General features: G+C 35.5%; 1 protein-coding gene, 2 long non-coding RNA genes and 1 other non-coding gene across 8 annotated transcripts in view; 2 read left to right on the top strand and 2 right to left on the bottom strand.

Moving 5' to 3' along the window:
- Nucleotides 1-347: 347 nt before the first annotated feature.
- On the bottom strand, nucleotides 348-15,376 carry LOC141386384 (uncharacterized). Of its 2 annotated transcripts, none has more exons than XR_012408297.1 (3): nucleotides 15,273-15,376; nucleotides 12,755-12,814; nucleotides 348-2,732 (listed from the first exon to the last, which is right to left on the bottom strand). It is a non-coding gene; the product is annotated as an uncharacterized lncRNA (long non-coding RNA). The 2 variants fall into 2 exon arrangements; XR_012408296.1 differs by lacking the exon at nucleotides 348-2,732 and adding an exon at nucleotides 5,036-6,225.
- LOC137496029 (uncharacterized) lies at nucleotides 4,496-26,570 on the top strand. Of its 2 annotated transcripts, XR_011016103.2 has the most exons (3): nucleotides 5,958-6,165; nucleotides 17,003-17,053; nucleotides 17,127-17,198. It is a non-coding gene; the product is annotated as an uncharacterized lncRNA (long non-coding RNA). The 2 variants fall into 2 exon arrangements; XR_012408294.1 differs by lacking the exons at nucleotides 17,003-17,053; nucleotides 17,127-17,198 and adding an exon at nucleotides 25,682-26,570 and having other exon boundaries at nucleotides 4,496-6,165.
- mirlet7a-6 (microRNA let7a-6) lies at nucleotides 17,640-17,768 on the top strand. The gene has a single exon (NR_029981.1). It is a non-coding gene; the product is annotated as a microRNA let7a-6 (primary transcript).
- Nucleotides 19,576-26,947, bottom strand: part of adora3a.1 (adenosine A3 receptor a.1) — an 80,706-nt gene continuing 73,334 nt past the window's right edge. For all 3 annotated transcript variants that reach the window (XM_073954761.1, XM_073954760.1, XM_005166151.6), the window contains 2 exons: nucleotides 25,659-25,842; nucleotides 19,576-20,460 (listed from right to left, as the gene is read on the bottom strand). In XM_073954761.1, coding sequence (XP_073810862.1) covers nucleotides 19,788-20,460; nucleotides 25,659-25,789 — 804 coding nt within the window. In that variant the 5' untranslated portion in view covers nucleotides 25,790-25,842 and the 3' untranslated portion in view covers nucleotides 19,576-19,787. The remainder of the gene's footprint in view (nucleotides 20,461-25,658; nucleotides 25,843-26,947) is intronic.

The following is a 26,947-nucleotide window of genomic DNA, read 5'->3' as shown; positions in this document are numbered from 1 at the left end:
ACCTGATTTCAGAACACGTTGAACATGTTTCTGGATTAACATCTCTGTTGATCCTGAAACAACATTCCAATCAGAAAATCATCATTGAGGGACACGTTTACCATTTATCTTAAGTTAAGCTCACGGTTAGGTTTATGCACTTTTACATAATGTTATTTAACTGTTATTCCCCTCTGATTTTGGGAATAATTTACAGTTATGCTTGGGTTTAGAGGTACAGAATAGGTATTGACAACATTTTCAAACTATGTTGAACGGGTTCAACAGTTATTAATCCAGGATCGCATCACACTTTGCAAAGTAATGATGTGCGAGAGTTGTAAAATAAAACATGGAGTGTTCCCTTTAGGTCAGTAAAATGCTTTAAAAACAAATTAGTTAAAACTTTTATTCATGAATGTGGCATTAAAGGCACAGAATATAATTTTCACCACTAGGGGGCATGTATTCACAACAAACAAAGGTGTATTTTGATGATGCAATGGCGACGCTATGGGTGTTGTGGTTTTCATTACATCCTAGGGGACTCTTGCAGAAATCATGTAGGGAAATGAGCTCAACACTTATCATGATAGTAAGAAGTAGAGCAAGACTGAAAGCCGTCAAAGTGGTTCTGCCGATGAGAGAAGAATGTGACACGGCACAAAAGCAGCAGAGCTTTTATTATGCCACAATCTACCACTTGCAATTGAGCATCATCGGAGAGGCACATTGGCTAAATGTTTGGCATGATTGCCACAAAGCAACAAGGTTGTTGGTTCGAGTCCCGGCCAGACCATGAGGTCTGCGTGGAGTTGGCATGTTCTCCCATATCTACATGTTTCCTCCAGGTGCCTCAGTTTCCCCTACAATCCAGAGACATGCAGTATAGGTGAACTGGATAAACCAAATTAGCTGTAGTGTGTGAATGGTAGAGTGTGTGATTGTTTCCCAGCACGGAGGGTTCACGAGTTGCACCTGAAAGGGCATCCGCAGGTAAAGCATATGCCTGTTCATTCTGCTGTGGCAACTCCTGATTAATCAGGGAATAAGCTGCAGGAAAGTGAGCATCACCACAATCATAAGCTTTGGGATGTAGAGCGTCCTCTTTCCTCTCTAGTTCATGCTCCCTGTCTGAACTCCCCGAGCAGCTGCCGTTGGCACATGAGCCACCTTTCCTGCCCCCCTCATCCTGACCTACTGTCCGCACGGGCAGCCTCCTCATGGGTACCAGCCGACCCCCTTTCTCTCCCTCTCTCCATGTGATCTGCTCTTCCTCCAAAAGCTTTAGACACAGCCAGCGCTCTTCTTGAACCGCTGCCAACGGAGGCCGGCCCCGGACGCCACAGCTGAAAGTTTTACAAGCGCTCGGGTCGGAAGGCAGGAAGACAGACTGAGAGATTTGTAAGGGCAGCTTTTCTGTCTCTATTCACTTGAGCTCTTGTGCTTTATTTATATCCGTGCCGCTCTCGCTTTCTCTCTCTCCCAGTTAGACGGCAAGGAATAGAAAACTCTTACACTCAAGAGAGAGCAAAAGTGGGAGAAAATGCGACATGAGGATAGTACCAACTGGACGAATAACAAAAGGACGATAGAGGGGGCGCTGACGTCACACACTGTGCTGCCCATGACAATGCCTGAAAGGAGAAGACGACGATTGCAACTCTTTCCGTCACCATCTCTGCTCCCTCAGGAAAGGGGCGGCACACTTTTTGGCAGGGTGACACTGGATTATTTTGTTGGCGGTCTGACTGGGACGTGCTCTTTTTCTGCAGCTGAGCAGGATATAGCGAAGGATTGCCACAAAGTTTTGCCACAAGTCGCTGTGACAAGTCGCACTCTTGCTCTCTTTGTCCTCGGGTTTAACTTTCTCACTCTGTGCTCTCGCTTCACCCAGCAGGGACTCGGCATAGAGGACTCTTTCCCCAAAAATAGGCTTGATTTGTTTGCAGCTGGAAAGCTGGCAACTTTTGACTCCCTTTGAACATTCACACTGCAAAATAGCTGACGTCCACGAATTTCATTTGGAGGAATATCAAAGTATTAAAAATGCAGGCAATGACAGGACAGCTAAAGATGCTGCGATGACTTTTGTAAAACAGGAATTGAAGGCTTGTAGTACCTGGGACGGTTGCCAAATGCTGACAAAAGACTTCTTTTGGGCGCCTTAACTCTTAATCTCAGGGAATATGTCAGATCTTCAAAGTGATTAAACCGAGTAAGTACATATACCTGATACTGTCACAACCCGAGGGAAGGGTTGAAATTTTTTCACTTGGTGTTTGAGTTCCACTCCCCGCCTTTAGGCCTGAGCCAGGTGACTGTGTTTAGCATTTCATGCCAACTCCCATTGAGGTATTAAACACGCAGCACTGACTGCTAACCAACAACAACAACATCAGATAAAGAGTGAAAGGTGTGGAAAAAGTCGTCATTGTTTTCTTTTGCTCTCTCATGCCGTTGTGACCTCGCTCTCCTTCTTTCTCTTGCTGGTTTTGGCTCTTTTGGCAGCGTGGCTGAAGTGGGCAGGCGAATAGGAGGGCAAAGCTGAATCTGCTGAGCGTTGGCAGGGGCTCCTGTGAGACAGGCTGTTCGTTCGCACACCTCTCTTTCTGCTTTTCCCCTTGTCTTCGAGCGACGTGGAAATGCTCTCTCCCCTTCTTTCTTCCTCTCAGCTGGGTTTTTTTTTATAAATATATTTTTCGGTCGTCGTACAGTAACACTTTACCCCATCCGGAGTCTTCAACGGCGTCCTGTGAAACAAGCTCTCGTTCAGGTACTTCAGCATTTCATTTCTGTTCAAATGCATTTCACCTTGCATTTTAACTTTGTGCTGCAATAACGTCGACTTTCGCTTCTCCTCATCCTCATCTTCCTCTAGCACGTGTTGTTTTTCTGTCGCCGCCATTATAAAGTGTCTCGTTTCTGTTGGTTCGGACGTTAGTCGGTCATATTTTTCATAAAAAGCAAGCGTTTTTAAATGAACTCTCAATGTGTTTGAGGTAAAAGTAACGGTGCGCTAGTGATTTTGCATGGTTTTGTTTGTCGTTTGAACCCGTTAGTTGGTTTTTTGTCCATGCGGGACTGCTGTTCCTTTTTATTATAGATTAACTACAAACGCTATTCGCACAATACCTTTATATAAACAGTTTTCGGAGGCTATACAAAAGTTTTCAGTTTTCGGGGGCTATACAAAAATGCCATTTGCTATTTCCAGTATTTTTATAAAAGCCAATAAGCATAAAATACACTCGTTTATGCTATGATACAAATCTGAGGCCTTCAAAACAAAGACCAGCACTTCGCCTGACAAACTGTGAAAAATAACCTCACAAAAACCGATGGAAAAAACGTACATAATCGTTCTTTGTTACTTTTGGTTGGCTGTTAAGTGGTGCACCACACACGTATCTATTCTTCCTCCATGTCTTACATGTTTGGAGGAAATGAGCCTTAGATATGACCACAGGGAAGAATGTAATGCAGTAGACCGACAGCAAAACAATGAGACTCTCACATTAAGCATACAAATATAAGAGAATATTATACATTTACAAATTATTATAACGCACATAGAAAGCATAGTAATATTAATATTAAATATTGATATATAAAATGTTCACACGCATAAAGTGCAAATGCTTCTATTTAAAAATACAAATGCTATTTAATTCTAATTTTCTCCAGATTTTTGGAATAATTCACTGATGTTAGGAAGAGTGTTCTTTTATTGCGCATATTTTTGTGTTTTGCACAAATGACACACCCAAATTAAAAGCCACATACATATGCATACATTGAAATAAAGATAACACTCTAAACTTTGAAAAATTGCAATAACGAAATATATTAAAATATGTTTCTTAATTTTATAATGCATTTAATGAAAAAAAGCTTTTATTTAACGAGAGATTGATGTATATATCTTTGTCTAGGATTATCCCAGGGTCTTTAATAGAGTTTGAGTAAAATTTGACAACAAAGAAAACACTCTAAACTTAAAATAAAACTACATTAATATTAATATATGTTTCTTAATTTCATAATGCATTTAAATGTTAAAAAATAGCTTTTTTTTAGCGAGAAATTGATGTTTATATCTTTATTTAGGATTATCCCAGGGGCTTTAATAGAGTTAAGAAATGTGACAAGCAGTTTTAATATATAAACATTTCATTCACAAGTTTATATAAAAATCATTATTTAAACATTTTTCCACCAAATCTTTAAAATATCACTATTGATTTGGTTAAACAATGGTATATAAACATGCCTGAAAACATGACAAATATTATTGTATGCAGTTATATGCATTGTTTTGTATGGTATTGTATGCAAAAAACTAACTATTAGTTTTGTCACTATTAGTGACAAAACTAATGAATTTGTAGGAAATGTCATCAGCATTTTACAGGATATTTTTTTATTTTAATCAAATACATGACTATAAATCATAAATTAAGATAATTTCATAGCAATGTGTACTGCAAAAACTTTAAATAAATATAATTAAATGATTTAAATGAAGTTTAAATGATAATTAAAAAAATTTTCTCCCAAACCCCCATTTAATTCCAAGTAAAAAGTAGAAAAACAGATTCCCAATGTGGTCTCAGGCTTTTGATTTTTAAACACAGTTTATTATGATCAATTAGACATGACAGCATGCGTTTTTATGTCATTGTAACTTATCAAACTAAGTTAAACCTGTTCTAACTTAATAATATAAGTTATGCAAGCTGTTTTAAGTCAGTTTAACATAATATAAGTTCAATAGACTCATAAGGTTAATTTGATTCAGCTCAAAAATTTAATGTCAACCAGGATTTTTTATGGTATACAATTAGTTTTAATCTCTAAACATCTAGTAGCATTTCATTCACTTCACATTAAAAAAAAAAATAATTTGAGAGTTTTTTCACCATATCTGTACAATATTACTATAGTTTTGTCAAAAATACAATATAAACATGTTTGAAAACATGACAAATATTATTGTATGCAATTGTATTGTATGTTATTGTGTGCAAAATAAGAGACAAAACTCATGAATTTGTAGGAAATGTCATCAGTATTTTACAGGATATTGTTTTATTTTAATCAAATATACATGACTGTAAATAATAAATGAAGAGAATTTTCATAGCAATGTGTACTGCAAAAACTTTAAATAAATATAATCAAATGATTTAAATGAAGTTTAAATGATAATTAAACTCTTTTTACCCCAAAACCCTTATTTAATTCCAAGTAAAAAGTAGAAACACAGATTCCCAATGTGGTCTCAGGCTTTTAAGTTAAGACATGTAGTTTAATATGATGAATAATTCTCGACAGCATGAGTTTTTATGTCATTGACACTGATGAAGATCAAGTTCTAACTTAATTTTATTAGTTACACAAGCTGTTTTAAGTCAGTTTAACATGTTATAAGTTCAATGGACTCATAAGGTTAATTTGATTCAGCTAAAAGATTTGGGGCAACCAGGATTTTATTTACAGTGTACAATTATATTAACATATAGGTGACTATTATACATTTTCAAAATGTATATAAACATATATATATTGAAAAAAATTGAAAACATATCCTTGCTTGATCTAAAAAAAAAAGTACTCTTGTTAATTATTACTGCTATTTAGACTAAATCATCAATTTTCCTTCAGAAGCACTTAATCTTTAGTCAATCTAACGACTTTCACTTTCTTCTAGCACACATAAAAACTACCGCAAAAAAGAAAGCTGCACTGAAAACTACACAAAGAGAAAACAGCGCAAGAAGAAAAAAAAAAAAGCAATAAGGTGGTGGGTGGAGTGATAGATGAAAAAAAAAATGAAAGCACTTCCTCCAGCCCTCCCACACTATCCTCAGATGAACTTGTCACGTTACTTGATGATTTTTTTTTTTTCTGGCCTGCCCTCTTCTACTTCCTGCTATTTTTGTGCTCCCTCCTTCTCTCCCCCTTTCTCTCTCTCTCTCTCTGTGTGTGTGTGTTTCGGTGTGGTAACCAGGAACAAAGTCACACAAGCTTTATCGGGACAAAATATTTTAAAAATCACCTGCAGTTCAGAGGCAATAACGCCTCAAACAGCATCATGTTGTGGAGGAAAAGAAGCTTTTGTGGATGGCAGATGAACTCTGGACATCCAGCTGTCATTCGGGCTCCTGACATTAACCAGAGCAGGTATTTGTTGCTAATGTGATCTCAGGTCTCGTCTTTTTGTAACCGGTTCAGATCAGTAATCTTAACAATATTGAAACAAACAAGTTAATTAGAGAAGTACTAACAAATCGAGTAATGCTTAGAGTAGTTTCTTTTCTAAGCACATGGCTTTTTTTTCCTCGCACATGCTGGATGAGAATTGTTCATTTAAAGGCGAAGCGAGTGCTTTTTTGTGTCCTTTGCTAGTTCGTAGTGAAATTCGTAAGTATATGCTGTCCAGAGGTTTGTTTTACTGAAAAAATAATGCTGTTTAAAAGTTTGAGGATGTTGAAATTGTCGTCCAATGGGGCGAGTTTGTGGGCGGGGCGAAATGTTTGTCTGTGCCAAGTTTATCAGTCGTCCTAACAATATAGAAACAAACAAGTTAACTGGTGAAGTACTAACAGATCGAGAAATGCCTAGAGTAGCTTCTTTTTTTAAGCAGATGGCTTTATTTCCTCGCACATGCTGGATGCAGAACTGTTCATTTAAAAGTAAAGTTACTACTAAACTAAAAGCCTAATATTATATCTAATATTATAGATATTACTAATAATATTAATATCTAATATATCTAATATAAACTCTAAAACTTAAAAAGAGTTTTAGTTAAAACTAAATATATTAGTTTCTTGAAATAGAATAAACAAAAAGTTAAATTACAAGTACTCGAAGATTATTTGAAATCTTTTTTTATGTCAGGTGTCGCCATTGTAGTTTTTTTGTTTTATTTAGTTACTAAAATTCACTCAAAATTATATTTTGCTGCTTGTTAAAGCTACTTATTTAAAATGAGCTGAAACCACATAATTCTTAAGTTTTTTGGGAAACTGTTTTTCTGTGTGGAGTTCGCATGTTCTTTCCGTGTTGGCGTGGGTTTCCTCCAGGTGCTTCGGTTTCCCCCACAGCCCAAACACATTCATTATAGGTGAATCGAATAAGTTAAATTGGCCGTAGTGTATATGTGTGTGTGTGTGAATGCAAGAGTGTATAAGTGTTTCCCAGTGTTATGTTGCAGCTGGAAGGGCATCTGCTGCATAACTCATATGCTGAATAAGTTGGCAGTTTATTCTGCTGTGGCGACCTATGATAAATAAGGGACTAAGCCTATATATATATATATATATATATATATATATATATATATATATATATATATATATATATATATATATATATATATATATATATATATATTTATATATACATACATACATACATACATACAAGTTAGCTATTTTTTGTTATTTAGTTTTAGTTATTAAATATATATATATATATATATATATATATATATATATATATATATATATATATATATATATATTATAGATAGACAGACAGACAGATATTTAAACAGTTCTAAATTACTACAATGTAAACTTTTATATGAATTTATTTAATTCAAACAAACTTACAAACTTACTTAGTCTACTAAAAGTCGAGACAACAAATAATTTTGTTAAAAAGTTAATAAGGTTTCAACTAAATTTGTACAAGTTATACAAAGTTTAACTTAATATTTTAGTCAGCTTGATTGATGCAAGTTGAGATGAATACTAAAAAAATGTAAGTATTTAAAGTATTAAAGTACTGTCAAATTTTAGTATATTTAATATCCATTCAAAATGACTTTTGCTGCTTGTTCAAACTACTTATTTAAAATGAGTTAAAACAACACAATTCGTAAGGCTTTTTGGAGGATAACTTAGTTGTTTTAAGTTCAATTCACTTTAGTGTAAAAAAATGTAACTTAAGTTAAACTTAAATTAAAATAAAACTTAATCAATGTGTGTTATACAACATGAAGGAATTGTGTAAAACCATGCATTTTTTACCTGGCTTGATCTCTTTCAGATCTCTTTCTTTTTTTTAACAGAGGAGCTCTGCAAATAAATGTATAGCCTACACCGACATTTACCTTTAAGAAACACATAAATATATATATATATATATATATATATGTATATATATATATATATATATATATATATATATATATATGTATATATATATATATATATATATATATATATATATATATATATATATGTATATGTGTATATATATATATATATATATATATATATATATATATATATATATATATATATATATATATATATGTATGTATGTATATATATATATATATATATATATATATATATATATATATATATGTATATATATATATATATATATATATATATATATGTATATATATATATATATATATATATATATATGTATATATATATGTATATATATATATATATATATATATATATATATATATATATATATATATATATATATATATATATATATTTCAGGATAATGTTATCTGAGAACTTCCTGATCCCAGAGCTCTACATGCCGTACTGTATATACAGATTATTGAAAGTTTAAAGCAATGTGTTTGCTTCTTTTGTACTATTTGTCTTAAGTAAAATCACTGTCCATTGAGACTATAATCCCCTTTTCCTTTTCTTCGATGCATTTAAAATAGTGAACACATTCTCTCATTGCCTGTGTGATTCATTGTGACTAATTTAATTTTCATTCATTCATTTTCTTTTCGGCTTAGTGCCTTTATTAATCTGGGGTCGCCACAGCGGAATGAACCGCCAACTTATCCAGCATATGTTTCACGCAACGGACGCCCTTCTAGCTGCAACCCATCCCTGGGAAACATCCATACACATTCATTCACACACATACACTACGGACAATTTAGCATACCCAATTCAACTATAGCGCATGTCTTTGGACTGGTGGGGGAAACCGGAGCACCAAGAGAAAACCCATTTAAACATTTATAAATTACTTAAATGTAGATTTCTATTTAAAAATGAATTTAATGCAAACAAATTTAAAACTACCCTGTAAATAATGTAATGACAAAAAGTCAAGACAGCAAATATTTTTGTTGCTTTAACTTATTTTAATTAGTTAAATTTGCTTTAGTTATGCAAGTTGAGATGACTAGAAAAGTTTTTGAAAATGTATTTAAAGTATTATTAAATTTTTGTATATTTAATATATAAAGGGTAAATAATAAAGTATTTGATTTAACTAAAGTCAGCAAGACATTTTTAAAGTAAACAAATAGCAGCTTGATAAACTAAATAAAACAAGAGTTGTCAAAGCAAATGAAACATTAAGAAACCTATTCGAAAACAATCATTATTTAATTCTATTAGGTGCCGCTAGTTCGATGTAGTGTAGATATAAGATACTTTAAGCACTACTTTCAGCGCTTTATATACTGTTAGACCTAATTTAGAAGCGTCAACACATTTAATGCCAAAGTAGAAGAAAAAGGGTTTGCGTTTGACCTTTCATCTGCACTAAAAAAGCTCAGTGTTTTTTACCACAGTGGCGAATGTTGCAAACTATGTCTGTTTGCAATACACATGATAACTGCTGAACTTATCGAGCCCTCAATAAGCTCTTACACAAACAAGGTCAACAGGCAACAGGCACTTCCTGTTTAGAAAAGCTATTTTTGCATCCCGAGTTCTGCAGATTGTCAAGCGTTGCTGCAAATGATAAGTGTGTTAAAAGGAATTTGTAGAGAACTGTGGGTTTGAACTCGGCGGATATGTGGACAATAGTGCAGATGACATTTTTACTCATTCAGACGTGGGAAGTGAAGTGTCGTCCCACATTTAATGAGCAGGTAGGACTATATTTACACATTTTAAGAGTCACAATGCATTGAATTACATTTAGTTGACAGTTAACCGGCAAGAGTGCTAAAAATACCAACAGTTTATCATCTCACAATGCTTTACTGACATTTAATTGTGACAGAAATTATCAGAAATATTAAAAGCAAGCACTTTACTTGCATTTAACCTGTTTTCTAGGAACATAAGTCACTTTTAGATGTATTTGAGAAGGAAAAGATAATCGCATGCTCAAATAAAACACATTAGGGAGATGTCAAAATCATGGAGGAATGTTGTAAGCAGAGGTGAAATAAAAACAAATACCTCTGCGTTTAACCACAAGGTCGAGGTTAGAGAAGTGAAACCACTTCCGCTCAAGAACGTGTTGCTTTCTTGAAAGCGCCATATTATCAAAAATATGTCAAAGGCAAATATATTATAACTAACAGCAAATTAATCTCAAAATATAAGAAGCTGTAACTTGACCTTTTACCTACACCAGAGATGTACTATATACACACACAGATGAAGACTGTTGGAATTATTTGCCCTCCTGTTAAATTTGTATTTTATTTAAATGTTTCTTAAGTGATGTTTAACTGAGCAAGGACATTTTTCATAGCATTTCCTATTATTGTTATTTTTCTTTCTTTTAGCCTGGTTAAAAAAAGTTTGAAAAAATATATAAAAACAAAGAAATATATAAACCTGGCTAAGATTAATATTATAAAGTCCTTAATATAATGAAGTCAGAATTATTAGCCCCCCTTCTTATTTTTTCCCCAATTTTTGTTTAACGGAGAGAAAAAACACATTTCTAAACATATTACTTTTAATAACTCATTTCTAATACTTTTCATAATGACAGTTAATAATATTTGACTAGATATTTTCAAGACACTTCTATACAGCTTAAAGTGACATTTAAAGGCTTAATTAGGTTAACTAGGCAGGTTAGGGTAATTAGGCAAGTTATTGTATAGCGATGGTTTGTTCTGTAGATAATTTAAACATTTTAGCTTAAAGGGGCTAATAATTTTGACACTAAAATGGTGTTTAAAAAATTAAAAACAGCTTTTATTCTAGCCGAAATAAAAAAATAAGATTTTCTCCAGAAGAAAAAATATTATCAGACATACTGTGAAAATGTTCTTGCTCTGTTAAACATCATTTGGGAAATATAAAAAGGATCAGTGTCTAAAACTTGGTACACACTAAAAATCTGTAGTATGTTGAGAAAAATAAATAAATAACATTTTAATAAACATGACAGATCAACAAAAAAATATATAAAATATGGTTGAAATTTTGTAGTTTTTTTAGCCCCCCTGAATTATTAGGCCCCTGTTTTTTCCCCCAATTTCTGTTTAACGGAGACAATTTTTTTCAGCACATTTCTAAACATAATAGTTTTAACAACTCATTTCTAATAACTGATTTATTTTATCTTTGTCATAATGACAGTAATTAATATTTGACTAGATCTTTTTTCAAGACACTTCTATACAGCTTAAAGCGACATTTAAAGGCTTAACTAGGTTAATTAGTTTAACTAGGCAGGTTAGGGTAATTAGGCAAGTTATTGTATAATGATGGTTTGTTCTGTAGAGTATCGAAAAAAAAATTAGCTTAAAGCGGCAAATAATTTTGACCGTAAAATGGTTCATAAAAAATTAAAAACTGCTTTTATTCTAGCCAAAATAAAACAAATAAGACTTTCTCCAGAAGAAAAAATATTATCAGACATACTGTGAAAATGTCCTTGCTCTGTTAAACATCATTAGGGAAAAATTTTAAAAAGGAAAAAAATTCAAAGGGGGCTAATAATTCTGACTTCAATAATATATATATATCATGCAAAAATAAGACTGCTTATTGAACTACAGGAATAAGAATGACTAAATGTCGTACAGGAATAACACAGTGCATTCTGTGCATTACAATAATCCTTTTATTTACTTTCCTTGGCGATGATTACTTGGCATTTTTGAATGAAGATAAGAGTTTGATCAAAGATTAACGAGAACTAAAAGGCTACAGTGCTACAGTGTTTTCAACTAAAAATTGGACAAAAGGTGGATTGGATTATTTGTTGGCAAAAATTGACCGCACTGGATCAGTATGCTGTGTGGCGGGGAGTGGTCATCCATGCACTACCCGTCCTGTTGAAAATATCACCACTGTCAAAGACATGGTACAAAGCCAAAAAGACGCACTACGCACCCATCGCACTGTCCGACAGATTGCAAGGGAGGTATAGTTTGCTAGTGCAGTGAGTAGCACATTCGCCTCACGGCAAGGTCACTGGTTCGAGTCTCGATTGGGTCAGTTGGCATTTCTGTGTGGAGTTTGCATGTTCTCCCTGCGCTCTTACTCTGGGTGCTCCGGTTTCCTCCACAGTCCAAAAACATGTAGTACAGGTGAACTGGGTAGGCAAAATAGTCCTTAGTGTATGTGTGTGATTTAGTGTGTATGGGTGTTTCCCAGTTATGGGTTGCAGCTGGAAGGGCATCCGCTGCGTAAAACAAAAGAATTTTCTCTGGTGAAGGTAAAAAAGGTTTCACAGTACGTAATCCTGTCTATGTCGAGCTGCTTTCCTTTGCTTTGCATATATTATCTCTCACAAGACATGAAGATTGAGCCTCATGTTGACAAAGCCATTACTTTGTGTAATGATCCATAGACTTCAGTGAGACGTGGACCATATACTGTGATGGAATAACAAATAGGCCTTTCGAGATCCAAAACAAATGTCAAATGAGGCCACAGAGCCAGAGAGAAAGCAGCCCCAGAGAAATGCACTGAACGCAGCGAGTCGCCTACCTAGACGACATTTTCATAAATCATAAACACACTCCAGAATGTGTTCAGCATGTTTAAGTAATGTTGCCTCATACCTTGTTTTGCCAGCACACGTCCTCTATGGATGAGGCAATCCCAGAATGCACTGTGGTGAGCTGAAAGACAGAAATAATGATTGTAAACAAACATTTTATTTAACTCTTGTGCGTCAATTAAAAAGAAGTTACACATGCATCCATAGAGGACAAAAGTGTTTCTCTAAAACATCATTAAAATGCATCATATTGATGAACGCTCATTTCTTTACCAGCATCAGTCCTGATATCTATCAAAACTCATTTTAAGATATTTATTTGATCATTTTAAAGATTGAGTTTTTTAAATTACGTTTACATAATGCCAATTTATTTTTATTTTTTTAATAATTTAAAATCTTTTATTTCCATATATATATATATATATATATATATATATATATATATATATATATATATATAAAGAATATATATATATATATATATATATATATATATATATATATATATATATATATATATATATATATATATAATAAAAAATAAAATAAAAATATAACTATAAATATAAATAAAAAGCTCTTTAGTTAGCTCTTTAAATTAGTTTGTCTATAAGGCCACTGTTGCTGTTTTTTAATAAAGCATATATACTATCAATTATTTTCATATAAGTATAAAAAAAAAAGAAAAAAAAATATACATATAAATATCAAGATGAATTTGATCAATTTAAATATGTAGCTATTTAAAATAGTTTGTTTACATAATGCCACTTTTCTGAATAAAGAATATAAAATAAATTATTTTCATATGAATATAAAAAATATGTAAATTTACAAATACAATTAAAATATATAAATATAAAAATGTAAAATATATAAAAAGGGGCAAGGCAGTGGAGCAGTAGGTAGTGCTGTCGCCTCACAGCAAGAAGGTCGCTGGATCGCTGGTTCGAACCTCAGCTCAGTTGGCGTTTCTGTGTGGAGTTTGCATGTTCTCCCTGCCTTCGCGTGGGTTTCCTCTGGGTGCTCCGGTTTCCCCCACAGTCCAAAGCCATGCGGTACAGGTGAATTGGGTTGGCTAAATTGTCCGTAGTGTATGAGTGTGTGTGTGAATGTGAATGAATTGAATTGAATTGAATGTGTGTGTGGATGCTCCCCAGAGATGGGTTGCGGCTGGAAGGGCATCCGCTGCGTAAAAAGGATAAGTTGGCAGTTCATTCCACTGTAGCGACCACAGATTAATAAAGGGACTAAGCCGACGAGAAAATGAATAAATGAAAATATATAAAAAGATATTTAATAGATCATTTTAAAGAGCTCTTTAAATTGCAGCTTGTTATAATGCCACTAATGTTCATTTAAATAAACTTAATTACTTAATAATAATACTAAAAGTATTATAACAGTCTTGAATAAATCAATGATTAAAAACAACATAAATTTTAATGCATTATTTTTATTATTCATTCATTCATTCGTGTTTCGGCTTAGTTCCTTTATTCATCAGGGGTCGCCACAGCAGAATGAACTGCCAACTTATCCAGTATATGTTTTACACAGCAGATGCCCTTCCAGCTGCAACCCAGTACTGGGAAACTCCCATACACTCTCATTCATACTCATATACTACGAACAATTTAGTTTGTTCACCTCACCTTCACCATAGCGCATGTTTTTGCACTGTGGGGTAAACCAGAGCACCCATAGGAAACCCATGCAAACACTGGGAGAACATGCAAACTTTACACAGAAATGACTGGCAGTGAGGCAACAGCACTACCTACCGCGCCACCGCGTCACCCTTGAACAAAATGAATAAGAAAAAGAAAAATAGGCGACACTGTGGATAGCGCAGTAGGTAGTGCTGTCATCTCACAGCAAGAAGGTCGCTGTTTTGAGCCTCGGCTGGGTCAGCAGGCAATCTCTGTGGAGTTTGCATGTTCTCCTCGTATTTGGACTTGTGGGAGAAACTGGAGCACCCGGAGGAAATCCACCAAAGACGTGGTATAGGTGAGTTAGGGTAGGCTAAATTGTCCATAGTGTGTGTGTGTGTGTGTGTGTGTGTGTGTATGAGTGTGTGTAGATGATTCCCAGAGATGGGTTGTGGCTGGAAGGGCATCCGCTGCATAAAAAAACTTACTGGATAAGTTGGCGGTTCATACCGCTGTGGCGACCCCAGATTAATTAAGGGAATAAGCCAAAAAGAAAACGAATAAATTAATTGTTTCATATTTTGTGTGTTTTTTTTTTCTATAAAAACTGCCCCTAAAAAAGATGAAAAAAATTTACCAGAATATATACAGAAAAGGTCTGATCTCCAAACTGTCTGACACAACCATACAATTGAATAAAACAGCAAAAAGAGTTAATTTTGTACCACAGGTCAAACTCAAAAATGTGTGCAAATACAATACATTTCACTTTTTTTAAGACTTACATTTAAAGACTATGGAATTTAAGACTTTTTAAGGATTTAAGGACACCCTGATTTAAAATTTGTAGTTTGAACAAACAGCAAACGTCATTAGTTGAGTGCAAAAATGGTGAAAAAATAATTGTCAAAGTGCATTACTTACAGCTTAGGCTTATTTTGCTTTTCTCAGCTCCAGCATTTTGTTTGCGAGTCTTCGTCCGCCTCTCCGTCTGTTTTTTCCTCACACTGCCCTGCCGTCTCGGCAATCTGCCAGGCCAAAACATTTCAATCACTGCCATTAATTAGACCAGAGAGGAATTGAGCATGTCTTTCAGCTCCTCCGGTTCTCATGCTAATTTATGCAAAGAGACGTTGGCATCTCTCCGCCCCTTTGCTGCCCCCGTGACCTGCCTGCCAGACACCCAGCACTGCTTCACACCAAGATTAAAGTACACATGAAATCATTAAACCACATTGATTATGTGCTCGCTCGCATTGCTTGCTTTGTGGTGATCAGTTCATCAGTGCATGTCATTAAAAATAAAATAAAATAGTTGTTTTTAAAATAGTGTTTTAGTTCATAAGGTCTGTTGACACTTTTTTCAAATAAAGTATACACTCACCGGCCACTTTATTGGGTACACCTTACTAGTCCCAGGTTGGATTTTGGTCCATATTGAGATGATAGCATCACACACTTGCTGCAGATTTGTCGGCTGCTCATCCATGATGCAAATCTCCTGTTTCACCACATTCCAAAGGTGCTCTATTGGATTGAGTCTGGTGACTGTGGAGGCCATATGAGTACAGAGAACATTCTCATGTTCAAGAAACCAGTCTGAGACGATTCCCGCTTTATGACATGGTGTGTCATCCTGCTGAAAGTAGCCCTCAGGAGATGGGTACACTGTGGTCATAAAGGGATGGACATGGTCAGCAACAATACTCAGGTAGGCTGTGGTGTTGACACTAATGGGCCCAAAGTGTGCCAAGAAAATATCCCCCACACCATTACACCACCACCAGCAGCCTGAACCCCTGATACAAGGCAGGATGGATCCATGCTTTCATGTTCTTGATGCCTAATTCTGACCCGACTATCTGAATGTCACAGCAGAAATCAAAACTCAGGCCAGGCAACGTTTCTCCAATCTTCTATAGTCCAATTTTGTTGAGCCTGTTTGAATTGTAGCCTCAGTTTCCTGTTCTTGAGTGGCACCTGGTGTGGTCTTCTGCTGCTGTAGCCCACCCGCCTCAAGTTTGGATGTGTTGTGTGTTCAGAGATGCTTTTCTGCAGACCTTAGTTGTAACGAGTGGTTATTTGAGTTACTGTTGCCTTTCTATCAGCTGGAACCAGTCTGGCCATTCTCCATTGACCTCTGGCTCAATGAATATTTTCTCCTTTACAGACTTTAGAGATGGCTGTGCGTGACAATCTCAGTAGATCAGCAGTTTCCGCAATACTCAGACAAGCTCATCTGGCACCAACAACCATGCCACATTTAAAGTCACTTAAATCACCTTTCTTCCCCATTCTGATGCTCGGATTAAACTGCAGCAGATCGTCTTGACCATGTCTACATGCCTAAATGCATTGAGTTGCTGCCATGTGATTGGCTGATTAGAAATTTGCCTTAACAAGCAGTTGGACAGCTGTACCTAATAAAGTGGCCGGTGATATACATTTTTAGACAACACAATACCAATGTTTTAACTTCAAAAGGGTTCAGAAACAAATACTCAGTGGATTAAACCTACAAACATTTTCATTCTCTTTTAAATATGACTAAACTAACCCTAACCCTAGACAGCCAAATAAAGGCTTAACATTGTCATATCATTTTGTACGATTGATAATAAATGATATTTTCTCCTTTGTCACCCCTTTTGCAGACCCAGAGAAACCGAAGCCTTGTCAAGTTTGTTTCTGTCCCCTAAGCTGAGGTAGTAGATTGAATAGTTGTGGAGTATAAAACCTCCCTTTGAGATAACTATACAATCTACTGTCTTTCTTTAGGGATGCAGATTAACCAGCTGAAGACACCTCTCCTGTGACGCTTCTCAATCTTACACTCTGCCTCACAGCAAGAAGGTCGCTAGCTCGAGCCTCGGCTGCATCAGTTGGCATTTCCGTGTGGAGTTTGCATGTTCTCCGTCAACAATTGCGGCATATGTTTTACGCAGCGATGCCTGTTCAGCCACAACCCAGTACTGGGAAACACCCATTCACTCTCATTCACACATACACTACGGACAATTTAGCTTACCCAATTCACCTATAGCAAATGATGTGTTTAAACTGTGGGGGAAACCGAAGCACCCGAAGGAAACCCACTCCAACACAGGGAGAACATGCAAACTCCACACAGAAATGCCAAATGACCCAGCCAAGGCTCGAACCAGCGACCTTCTTGCTGTGGGACCACAGTGCTAACCACTGAGCCACCATGCCAGCAAAATAGCCGTTTTTTCAAGTAAATCATAAAAGACATATATCTGACTTCTTTCTGAGCTAGACATTGTTTTCCTCCACAGTGAACCTGTGTGTTTCTTCAAGGTGAGGTAGTAGGTTGTATAGTTTGTGGGAAGGATCACATCCTATTCAGGTGATAACTATACAGTCTATTGCCTTCCCTGAGAGACACAATGACCACGAGTGAAAACAAATCATGAAAATAAAGAAATTCTGGAGCATCTTTAAGCAGTCAGGACCCGTAAACTGTTATGTGATGTTTCATTTAGAGTTATAAGTGACTCTAGAACACAAAACCAATCATAGGTGTCAGCTTTTTAAATTGAGATCCAGCTCTCCATTGATGTTTGGTTTATGACAATGATAGGCAGAAATCTGAGATTTGATGTTATAAAAAAATCTTAATTTTGAGGAATTAGGTTCTTAGACACGCATAATGCTAATTGTATACGTTTTTCAACGTCTTATCTTTACTTATATTCAAATTATTTTTTGCATAAAATATCAATTTATAATTTGTCCCTTAAATACACGTGCATTGAAAGACAGGTTTTGTGATCACAGGTCACAGTTAATAGTTATTTGTTTATTTGTTTAAGAAGAACAGCTTCTTTCATTGCTTCATCACATCACTATTATGTTTTATTATGCACAACTCATGTTATTTATATTGTAAATATAACTTGTATATGTTTTTAATCAATCTTATTAAATGTTTTGTCAATGCAAACATGTTTTTTGCCATTCTCATAAAGCAACATTACATTTTTTATGGGCGATTCTTTAAGTAGATTTATAAAGAAAATATAAATCTTAGATTTTATAATTTTTTTATTATATTATTTTGTTCTTTTTTTGTATGTGTGTATATATATATATATAAATATAAAGTTGAAGTCAGAATTATTAGCCCCTCCTGAATTATTAGCGCCCCCATTTATTTTTTTCCCCAATTTCTGTTTAACAAAGAGAAGATATTTTCAACACATTTCTAAACATAATAGTTTTAATAACTCATTTCTAATAACTGATTTATTTAATCTTTGCCATAATGACAGTACATAATATTTGACTAGATATTTTTCAAATAACTTCTATACAGCTTAAAGTGACATTTAAAGGCTTAACTATAGGTTGATTAGGTTAACTAGGCAGGTCAGGGTAATTAGGCAAGTTATTGTATAACGGTGGTTTGTTCTGTAGACTATCGAAAATAAAATTAACTTAAAGAGGCTAATCATTTTTTACCCTTAAATGGTTTTTAAAAACTTCAAAACTGCTTTTATTCTAGCCGAAAGCCGAGACTTTCTCCAGAAGAAAAAATATTATCAGACATACTGTGAAAATTTCCTTGCTCTGTTAAACATCATTTGGGAAATATTTAAAACAAAAAAATAAAAAATATGTGTGTGTGTGTGTGTAAAATATTATTTTAAAAAAAAAACATTTCAAACAGTCTATTTCTATTTTCTGTTTACTGCACAGCTCATACATATCATTAAGTGGCTCTTATTAGTACCAAGAAACATATGAGCCTTGACTGCAGGTTCATATTCTATTATGGTGCCGCCTGCGGGCATAATTTATGCAGTAAACTACACATTATTCATATTCTGTTAAGAGACATCCTGCAGTGACTCTCAGACTCTGGCAGTGGTGTTTGGAGGAGCCCTGCTGGCAAAACAGTGTAATTGCTACCAGTTAGTGAATTTATTAGTTAGGGACAGGAAAGCTTGAAAGGTGAGACAACTCAAAGCAGTCTCGGGTCAGATTTTATTTTTTGCTTTTTGTTTTGTTAAAACTCACATTTTATTTATTTATAAAATAATTCTAAAATATTACACATTTAAATAAGTTTTATTTTTTAATGTACTGTAAAATGTCATTTATTGCAAAATATTTTAACTGCTTAAATTTGTAAGTGTCATTATATTTAAAAGCGTCTAATTTTTGGGGGAATTATTTATTGAACAAAGCTTAAAAAGAAATAGTATGGATTTGAAATTTTATTTTTATTTTATTTTCCTTTAAATTCAGGCAAACATTAGCATACAAAAATAATCACAAATGATATCAAAATTGAATACCTCGCAAAATAGCATTTAAGACTTTTTAGGGGTCTTAAACCATTCTAAATTGATTCATTAACTACTTCTTAAGACCCCGTGGACACCCTGATGTTGTATGTGAGCAGCAGAATGAACACTAAATGCCATTCATGTCACTGTCTCCCACATTCGGGCTGATTTTCACATGCTCTCGTCCATCATGGCTATCGATCGTATTACTAGCAGCAGTCCTGATGTTTATATCCATCGTCTGTTCCCGACCCGTAATCCTCCTCCAAATCCTCATGTACTCCCGCTTCATCTTAGGGACTTTGTAAGCATACACCACAGGGTTAACCGCTGAGTTAGCATGAGAAAGGAGAATGCCGGAGTACAAAGCAATGGATGGTACATAAACGCTGTGATTATAAAACATGATAGACTGTATTATGTGTAACGGCAGCCAGCAGACAGCAAAAAGAGCCAAAACCAAAACCAGAGAGCTTGCAAGTTTTTGCTCTTTTTGTGTATAGGGTCCAGTTTCGCCAAGTGCTCCCCTCGACTGCCTCCTGATTTTATAAAATACGTAGTAATACAAAGCAGTCATGACGGCCAGAGGAGGAAGGAAACAGCCCTCAAAGATAAAGTGGACGAGGTATGAGATGGAAATGACAGCGACGAATTCACAGTCAATGGATGTGGAGTTGTGTTGTGCCAGTGTGTCGTGATTGTACCATCCAAACATCGGTAAGAATCCCAGCATGAACGCCAGCATCCAGCACACAGCGGCGATGATCCACGAGCGCTTCTTAGTGACTGTAGACTTATACCTGGGGAAGAAAACAGATAACCATTTCTTTAGGAGCTTTAAATAAAATTAAAAGTACAAATGAAATCAAAATTAGCCATATTGATTTTGTTAGCGCACATTGCTAGTTTTGTGGTGATCAATTCATCTGTGCAGGTCATTAAAAAAATAATAATTGCCTTGTAATCTTTAATTGAAATCTGAAAATGCACTTCCTGTGCATTTTAATTCTCAGATTATGTCAGTTTGAGGTATTAAGCGGGGCTAACATACTTAACCACCCCCCCGTCAGCTGTCAGTTTCGACAACAAACAGAAATGGTGAGCAGGAGGAGTCTGTTAGGTTGTAATAAGCCTCTCCAAACACTTTTCCTGATTTTTCTGAATGAAATGCCTACCGTACTGCATTCAATCAGTTTGCAGTAGAAAAAAAAGCCACGCCAATTGTTTACTCATTTATATTCTGTTTCTCTAAAAACTGCTTCAAAATACGGAAAAAAACGGTTGCAATTTCTGGTCCACGGGGACTTTAACCTTTTAGCGATAATAGTATTTGCAATATCCATATTGCAGGGAAGTAAAATATCGGTATATCCCAGGGGTCAGCAACCCGCGGCTCTAGAGCCGCATGCGGCTCTTTAGCGCTGCCCTTGTGGCTCCCTGAAGTTTTTTCAAAAATGTTCAAAAAGATGGGGAAGGTTAGTATATATTTTTGTTTTAATATGATTTCTATAGGAGGACAAACATTTTTTAACGTTTTCAAATGCTGTAAAAGTGTGTAGAATTAATATTTAATTTCAACATTTCTGTCAACGAAGATTTGCGTCATAGCCTGCGACACACGTTTCTATCAGCAGGGCGGGATGCCGGGCAGGTGGCTGTTGTAAACAAACCGGGACATAATAAAGCATGGAAAACCGTTCACAGATGGTGACTACATGAAGGAGTCATTCAACATATTAGAACACCTATTTGCAGACTTCAAAAACCAAACCAAGATAATACAAAAAATTAAAGATATACCTCTCTCCGCTAAGACAGTGAAGGAGAGGGCTATTAAAATGGCAGGTAACATCACCGATCAGCAAACCAAGGACATTAATTCAGTGCCAGCATACTCAATTGCCTGTGATGTGACCGATATTCAATGCGCTTTTATGCAGGTATGTGAACTCTGATGGGCCGCAAGAAGAAATGATCAATTTAATACCACTGAAAGACCAGAGGCTGTGCTGAAGTGTTTAAATGACAACGAAATTAACACCAACCACCTGATTTCAGTGACTATTTAATCATAAAGGCTCATTATTTATTTGTAGCCAACTTAGTCATTTTTATAGTAGGCTAATATAGCTACTGTAGATACATACAGCATGTGTTTCCTTCATTATAAGGCTTATATAAGGCTTTACATTTTTTGCGGCTCCAAACATATTTGTTTTTTGTTTTTTTTGGTCCAATATGGCTCTTTCAACATTTTGGGTTGCCGACCCCTGGTATATCCGATACCAGCGTTGTGTGTTTTAGAATCAATTATCTTATCAAAATATCGATTTTTCAGTAATTTGGAGCAAATATGTAGCTTATTGGAAACAGAAATACAGCGGAAAGTAACAACAATTATCCTAGTTTATCTGAATATAGCCAACTTAGGCGGAACTACTTGTTCTTTCGCCTGCCAAGTCATGTGCGTAATATGGCACTGTATAACTGCAGAGCATGCTAGGTCCGTCCGCTGGCGCATGTTGTTCAGTCACGCTGTCATTGTATATGGGTGCCTGCAAGCAAAGTTTTGTGTGGAGCTATTTCACTTCCAAAAACTCAAATGATGCTGTTTGTAAAAAGTGTAACAAAACATTGAGGTACTGAGGTAAAACCACAAACCTTATCAAACACCTACATTACATATAAATCACAACACAGAATATGACTACGTCATGATTAGGCGGTCAGAAGAGGAGGAAAGGAGAGGCACAGGTGCTGCTGGGGCAAGACAGACATCACTTGCAAAGTTCTTAGGTGCAGCAGGCAGGCACCATCCAGGTAGAGAGGGAGAAAATGTGGCGATGTGGCTGTATTTTGGGGCCTTTGGTTTTTGTGACAATGATAAAACAAAAGAAAAAGGTTAAAAATCTTCAAGGGGACCGGATCAACGTCACTAAAATAAAAGGTGTGAATGTCTATTGTTTTATGTTAAGATGTTCAGGCAGGCGTTTAAAGATATACATGCTCAGATGCTGTCAAAAATATATATTAGTTGGCTCCTTTTGTATGATAATTCTCCATCAGTAAACAAGAATAACCTGTAATATGTCTCGAATTTAGTATAAAGTGACACTTTTAAGTACACTACTTGTTACTTTCAAGTGTTCACACTTAGCTGATGATTTACAAAGCTTATTTGGCATGCTGTCCCGGGAGAGAGCCCCGAGCTCAAGGGCTCCTCGAGCCCGGGGCTTCCTCCCGTTGGCAGAGCAAGAAGGGAGCCCGAGCTCGGTGGATCTCAGAACTCCCCTGCTGCTGTAGCTAAGGGAACGTAAGGAATTAGACAAGCTTGATTGTTATGTATGTTGAATGTCTTTGGATGGTGGGAGGAAACCGGAGAACCCGGGGAAAACCCACGCGGACACGGGAAGGACATACAAACTCCCCACAGAAACACCCACCGGTCCTATGGAACTAGGACCGGCAGTATTCTTGCTGTGTGGTTCGCAGTGCTAACCACTGGACCGCCGTGCCGCCCAATCACAGGTAAAGGAGGAGAATAGGGGAGGAGGTTTCTTCCAAACGAAGATAAAGTGAACTGAAAACTGAGGCTATTTATGGTGCCTTAGGGCTCATATGATTGGAAGATTAGTGATTAGCAAATACGAGACTGGCCGTGATAAATCATAAGCACGTGATCCTCTCGAAATTAGTTTATGAATAAACTTCACTTAATTTCCCAAACAGTATTTTTTGGGCAAAGTATTGGTATCGTCGATATTTGCCTTCATTTTACTTGGTATCGGATCGGAAACCAGTGGTATCGCACATCACTATCGGCTGGAACCAGTCTGGCCATTCTCCTCTGACCTCTGGCATCAACAAGGCATTTGTGCCCACAGAACTGCCACTCACCATGCCAAGTTCAAAGTCACTTAAATCCCCTTTCTTTCCCATTCTAATGCTTGGTTTAAACTGCAGCAGATCGTCTACATCAGGGGTTTTCAAACTTTTTCAGCTGAGGGCCCCTTTGTGTAGGGCGAATGGATTCCATCAAGCCATATTCTGTGTTTGAGTCATCACGTTTACACAGTTTTTATGCCATTTTAATGCTTTTTTTCTGCCTATGCACAGCTAGACTCTTCTGTATTTACCCTTACAGCTGAGAGTCTAAATGTATCTAAAGATTTAAAGCTTTGAAGTTTTAAAGAGTTTTGTCAGTCATCAGCCTGTTAATGGTTAACAGTTAACTGTACTGTTGTAACTAGCAATACTACAATGGAGGCTGTAGTGGTTCAGTGTGTTTTGTTTATTTTTATTCCTTTTTTTGTGCACATCATAATTTACTCAGGTCGACAATCCTGACTTACACTGATAAAAAATAATTTCCTAAATGCGATCTAGAATTGGGTATTCAAGTTCAAAGAGCCACAAGTTTTACTTTGCTTAATTTTAGAAGCTTTGCTGACTTTAAAATGTCCATACCAGTGTGTTCTATTAATAATAATACTGAACATTACATTTAAATTAGTTACACAAATAAATATGGGAAAAAGTGGAACATCTTGAAAAAAATGCATTTATATTCAGAGTATTAAAGTTTGATCAGATATGTTGAGCTCCATTAAATACAGAGCACTAATACATTTTAATATTTAATAATTAATTAGCTCTATAACAACACAAACAGATACATTATCATTTTTATAGGCTATAGTGGTTTTACTCAGGGTGTATACAATTTAATTTTTTTAATTATCCATTTATGAACCAATGTAAGAGGTCCACTGCAGAGCTCATCCAGCTGTCATTAGTGTAACAGGAGTGAAACTCTGAGCACTCGCTGATGTGATGACAGCTCCATTCATTGTTATTGCAGCACTTTTTGCTTTACATCTTTAATATGTTTGTTTGCCATGCTGCAAAGAGGACCGTCTGATATTTGTACAATGCAAAGTGTAAAGCCTGTCTCACTGTGGACGAGGTGCAATGTTGTGCCGTGTCTTTAAAATGCTATTTGTTTTATATGAGTGAAGCCTGCGCAGAGAGGCGCGCACTCCGCAGCACCCAGCTGATCGCTTACTTAGGAACGGAAGCCATAAACAGAGAAGTACTTTCAGCCTCCGATAATGTTCTTATTGATCATGTATTTTAACTGAAATATTGTCAGTAAATAGACCTGAGCATTCATTTAGTTGTTTAGCGTAAAAGAGGTAAGCGTAAGTGAAAGGTAAACGCCGTCAGGTGCGGCAGACAAGCGCCAAAAATCACAGGAAGCGGCCGGACAGAAGCGCTTATTCAATAAAAGTCCCTGTGCACAGAGGCAAGCCGCTGCGCTTCTTATCCTGTTTCACGAAAGTGTCAACTGCATTTAAATGACATAAGCATAAAGCTTAATTTTTGCAGTACTTTTGAGCTTAAATTATAATAAAAATATATTAACCTTCAGAATGATGCGGGACACAAAATTCATCCATGTGGGCCCATTGATTACCCCTTATCTAAAAATTTTTGCGGCCCCCCTAGCGCGATCTGGCGGCCCCCAGTTTGAAAACCCCTGGTCTACATGCATTGAGCTGCTGTCATGTGATTGGCTGATCAGAAATTTGCATTAACAAGCAGTTGGACAGGTGTACCTAATAAAGTGGCCGGTGAGTGTATAAAAATCAGTTTGTAAGGAAAAAAATTTCATGTAATATAAGGTAATGTGGATTTATATATAACCATACACCCAAGGTGTTTTACAGTTATTTGAGGGGGTTTAAAATTATAGTTATGATGTGTATTTATAAAATTACATTTTTATACATTTTTAATAATTATAACATTTTTAATACATTTTTTTATATATACAAAATTACATATTTACAGAATAAATAAAAAAAAAAGTTTTTAAATGCTTTGAAATTGCAAGGTCAAATTACAAAATCCCTATAATCCAATGCATTCTGTGTTGCATTACACTAATTTAAACATGCAACACCTTGAAATACATTAAAGTTTGAGGCCGACTCACCTGAATGGGATGCAAACCCGCAGGCAACGATCAACAGCGATGGCCAGAAGTGTGAGCACTGACGCCTGAAGCGGCACGATGAGAAAACAGCTGATGAACAGACATGCATGGAAAGACATCTTCACATGCATATCCACAATCAGAGCCAGAGGAACAGCCACAGCCCCGACCAGGAGATCAGCCACTGACAGAGATACAATCAAGCAGAAAGTGGGCTTACTTAATGAACCACTCCTCCACACGGCCCACATCACCAACCCATTGCCCAGAACACAGCCGATAGCAATGAGCACTTCAAAACAGATGTACATCAATCCTCCAAAAAACACCATTGTCGTATTAAGACTGTATATTTCACCTAAGAGCTGCTGTGTTATGCAAAGAGGAAATATACAGGCTTATATATAGGTATGTTTTTTTTCTTTCTGCCAAGGAAAAAATATTCACACCCACAGATCTCTTCCGGCCAAGTCATTTAGTGGTTAAAGTAAGGTTTCCTGCCAGGTTTGATTCGTATCAGTGTCTGGGTATATAGGTGGGTATACACAAAAACTTTTGAATCTGATTTAAAAAAATCTGTTTTTTTGTATATATTAGTATTGTCTTTTTTCATTAATAATGTTGATGTAGTTGTATACATTATTATATATGCTTATAATCTTAGAATCATGCTTATGCAAGGGATGCAAAGCTGAATTAGCAGCATCATTATTTGAGTTCAGTGTCACGTGATCCTTCAGAAATGATTCTACTGTCCTAATTTGATGCTTTAGAATTATTATCTTTGTTGAAAGCTGATGTGAAACATGAAACTAATTTAACGCAAAAACATTTTGTACAGTTAGAAATGTCTGACAACCATGCCTGCTTAATTTAATAAATCCTTGCTTTTTTAAAAGTCCAAACTTTGAACAGTAATCAGTGTTTTTATTTATTATTTTTTTAGACAGAGTGAGTTATGGAAATATGTGTACTTTTAAAATGAACATTGACACTTGGCCTTTCACAATATTAATATTTTGTTGTATGATATATTTTGCACCAAAATACATTGCAATAAACAATAATTAAGATCATTTTATGCCACTCATAATATAATGCCAAAATGCCAATATAATATCATCACAATACATTTACACACTTCCAAGAAACACGCAATTTATTTTTAAGAAAATTTTATTTTATTATAGTCGTTTTAACTATTTAATAATGAGGCACTGGAATCAGAATATAAAAAACAAATACTAAATAAATAAAAATTTTTAAAAAAAGTGCAAGTTGAAAGGTAA

The sequence above is a fragment of the Danio rerio genome, chromosome 6, assembly GCF_049306965.1.
Source record: "Danio rerio strain Tuebingen ecotype United States chromosome 6, GRCz12tu, whole genome shotgun sequence".
NCBI lineage: Eukaryota > Metazoa > Chordata > Actinopteri > Cypriniformes > Danionidae > Danio > Danio rerio.
Note: the sequence above shows the minus strand (reverse complement) of the source record. Positions and strands in the feature narration are given on the sequence as shown.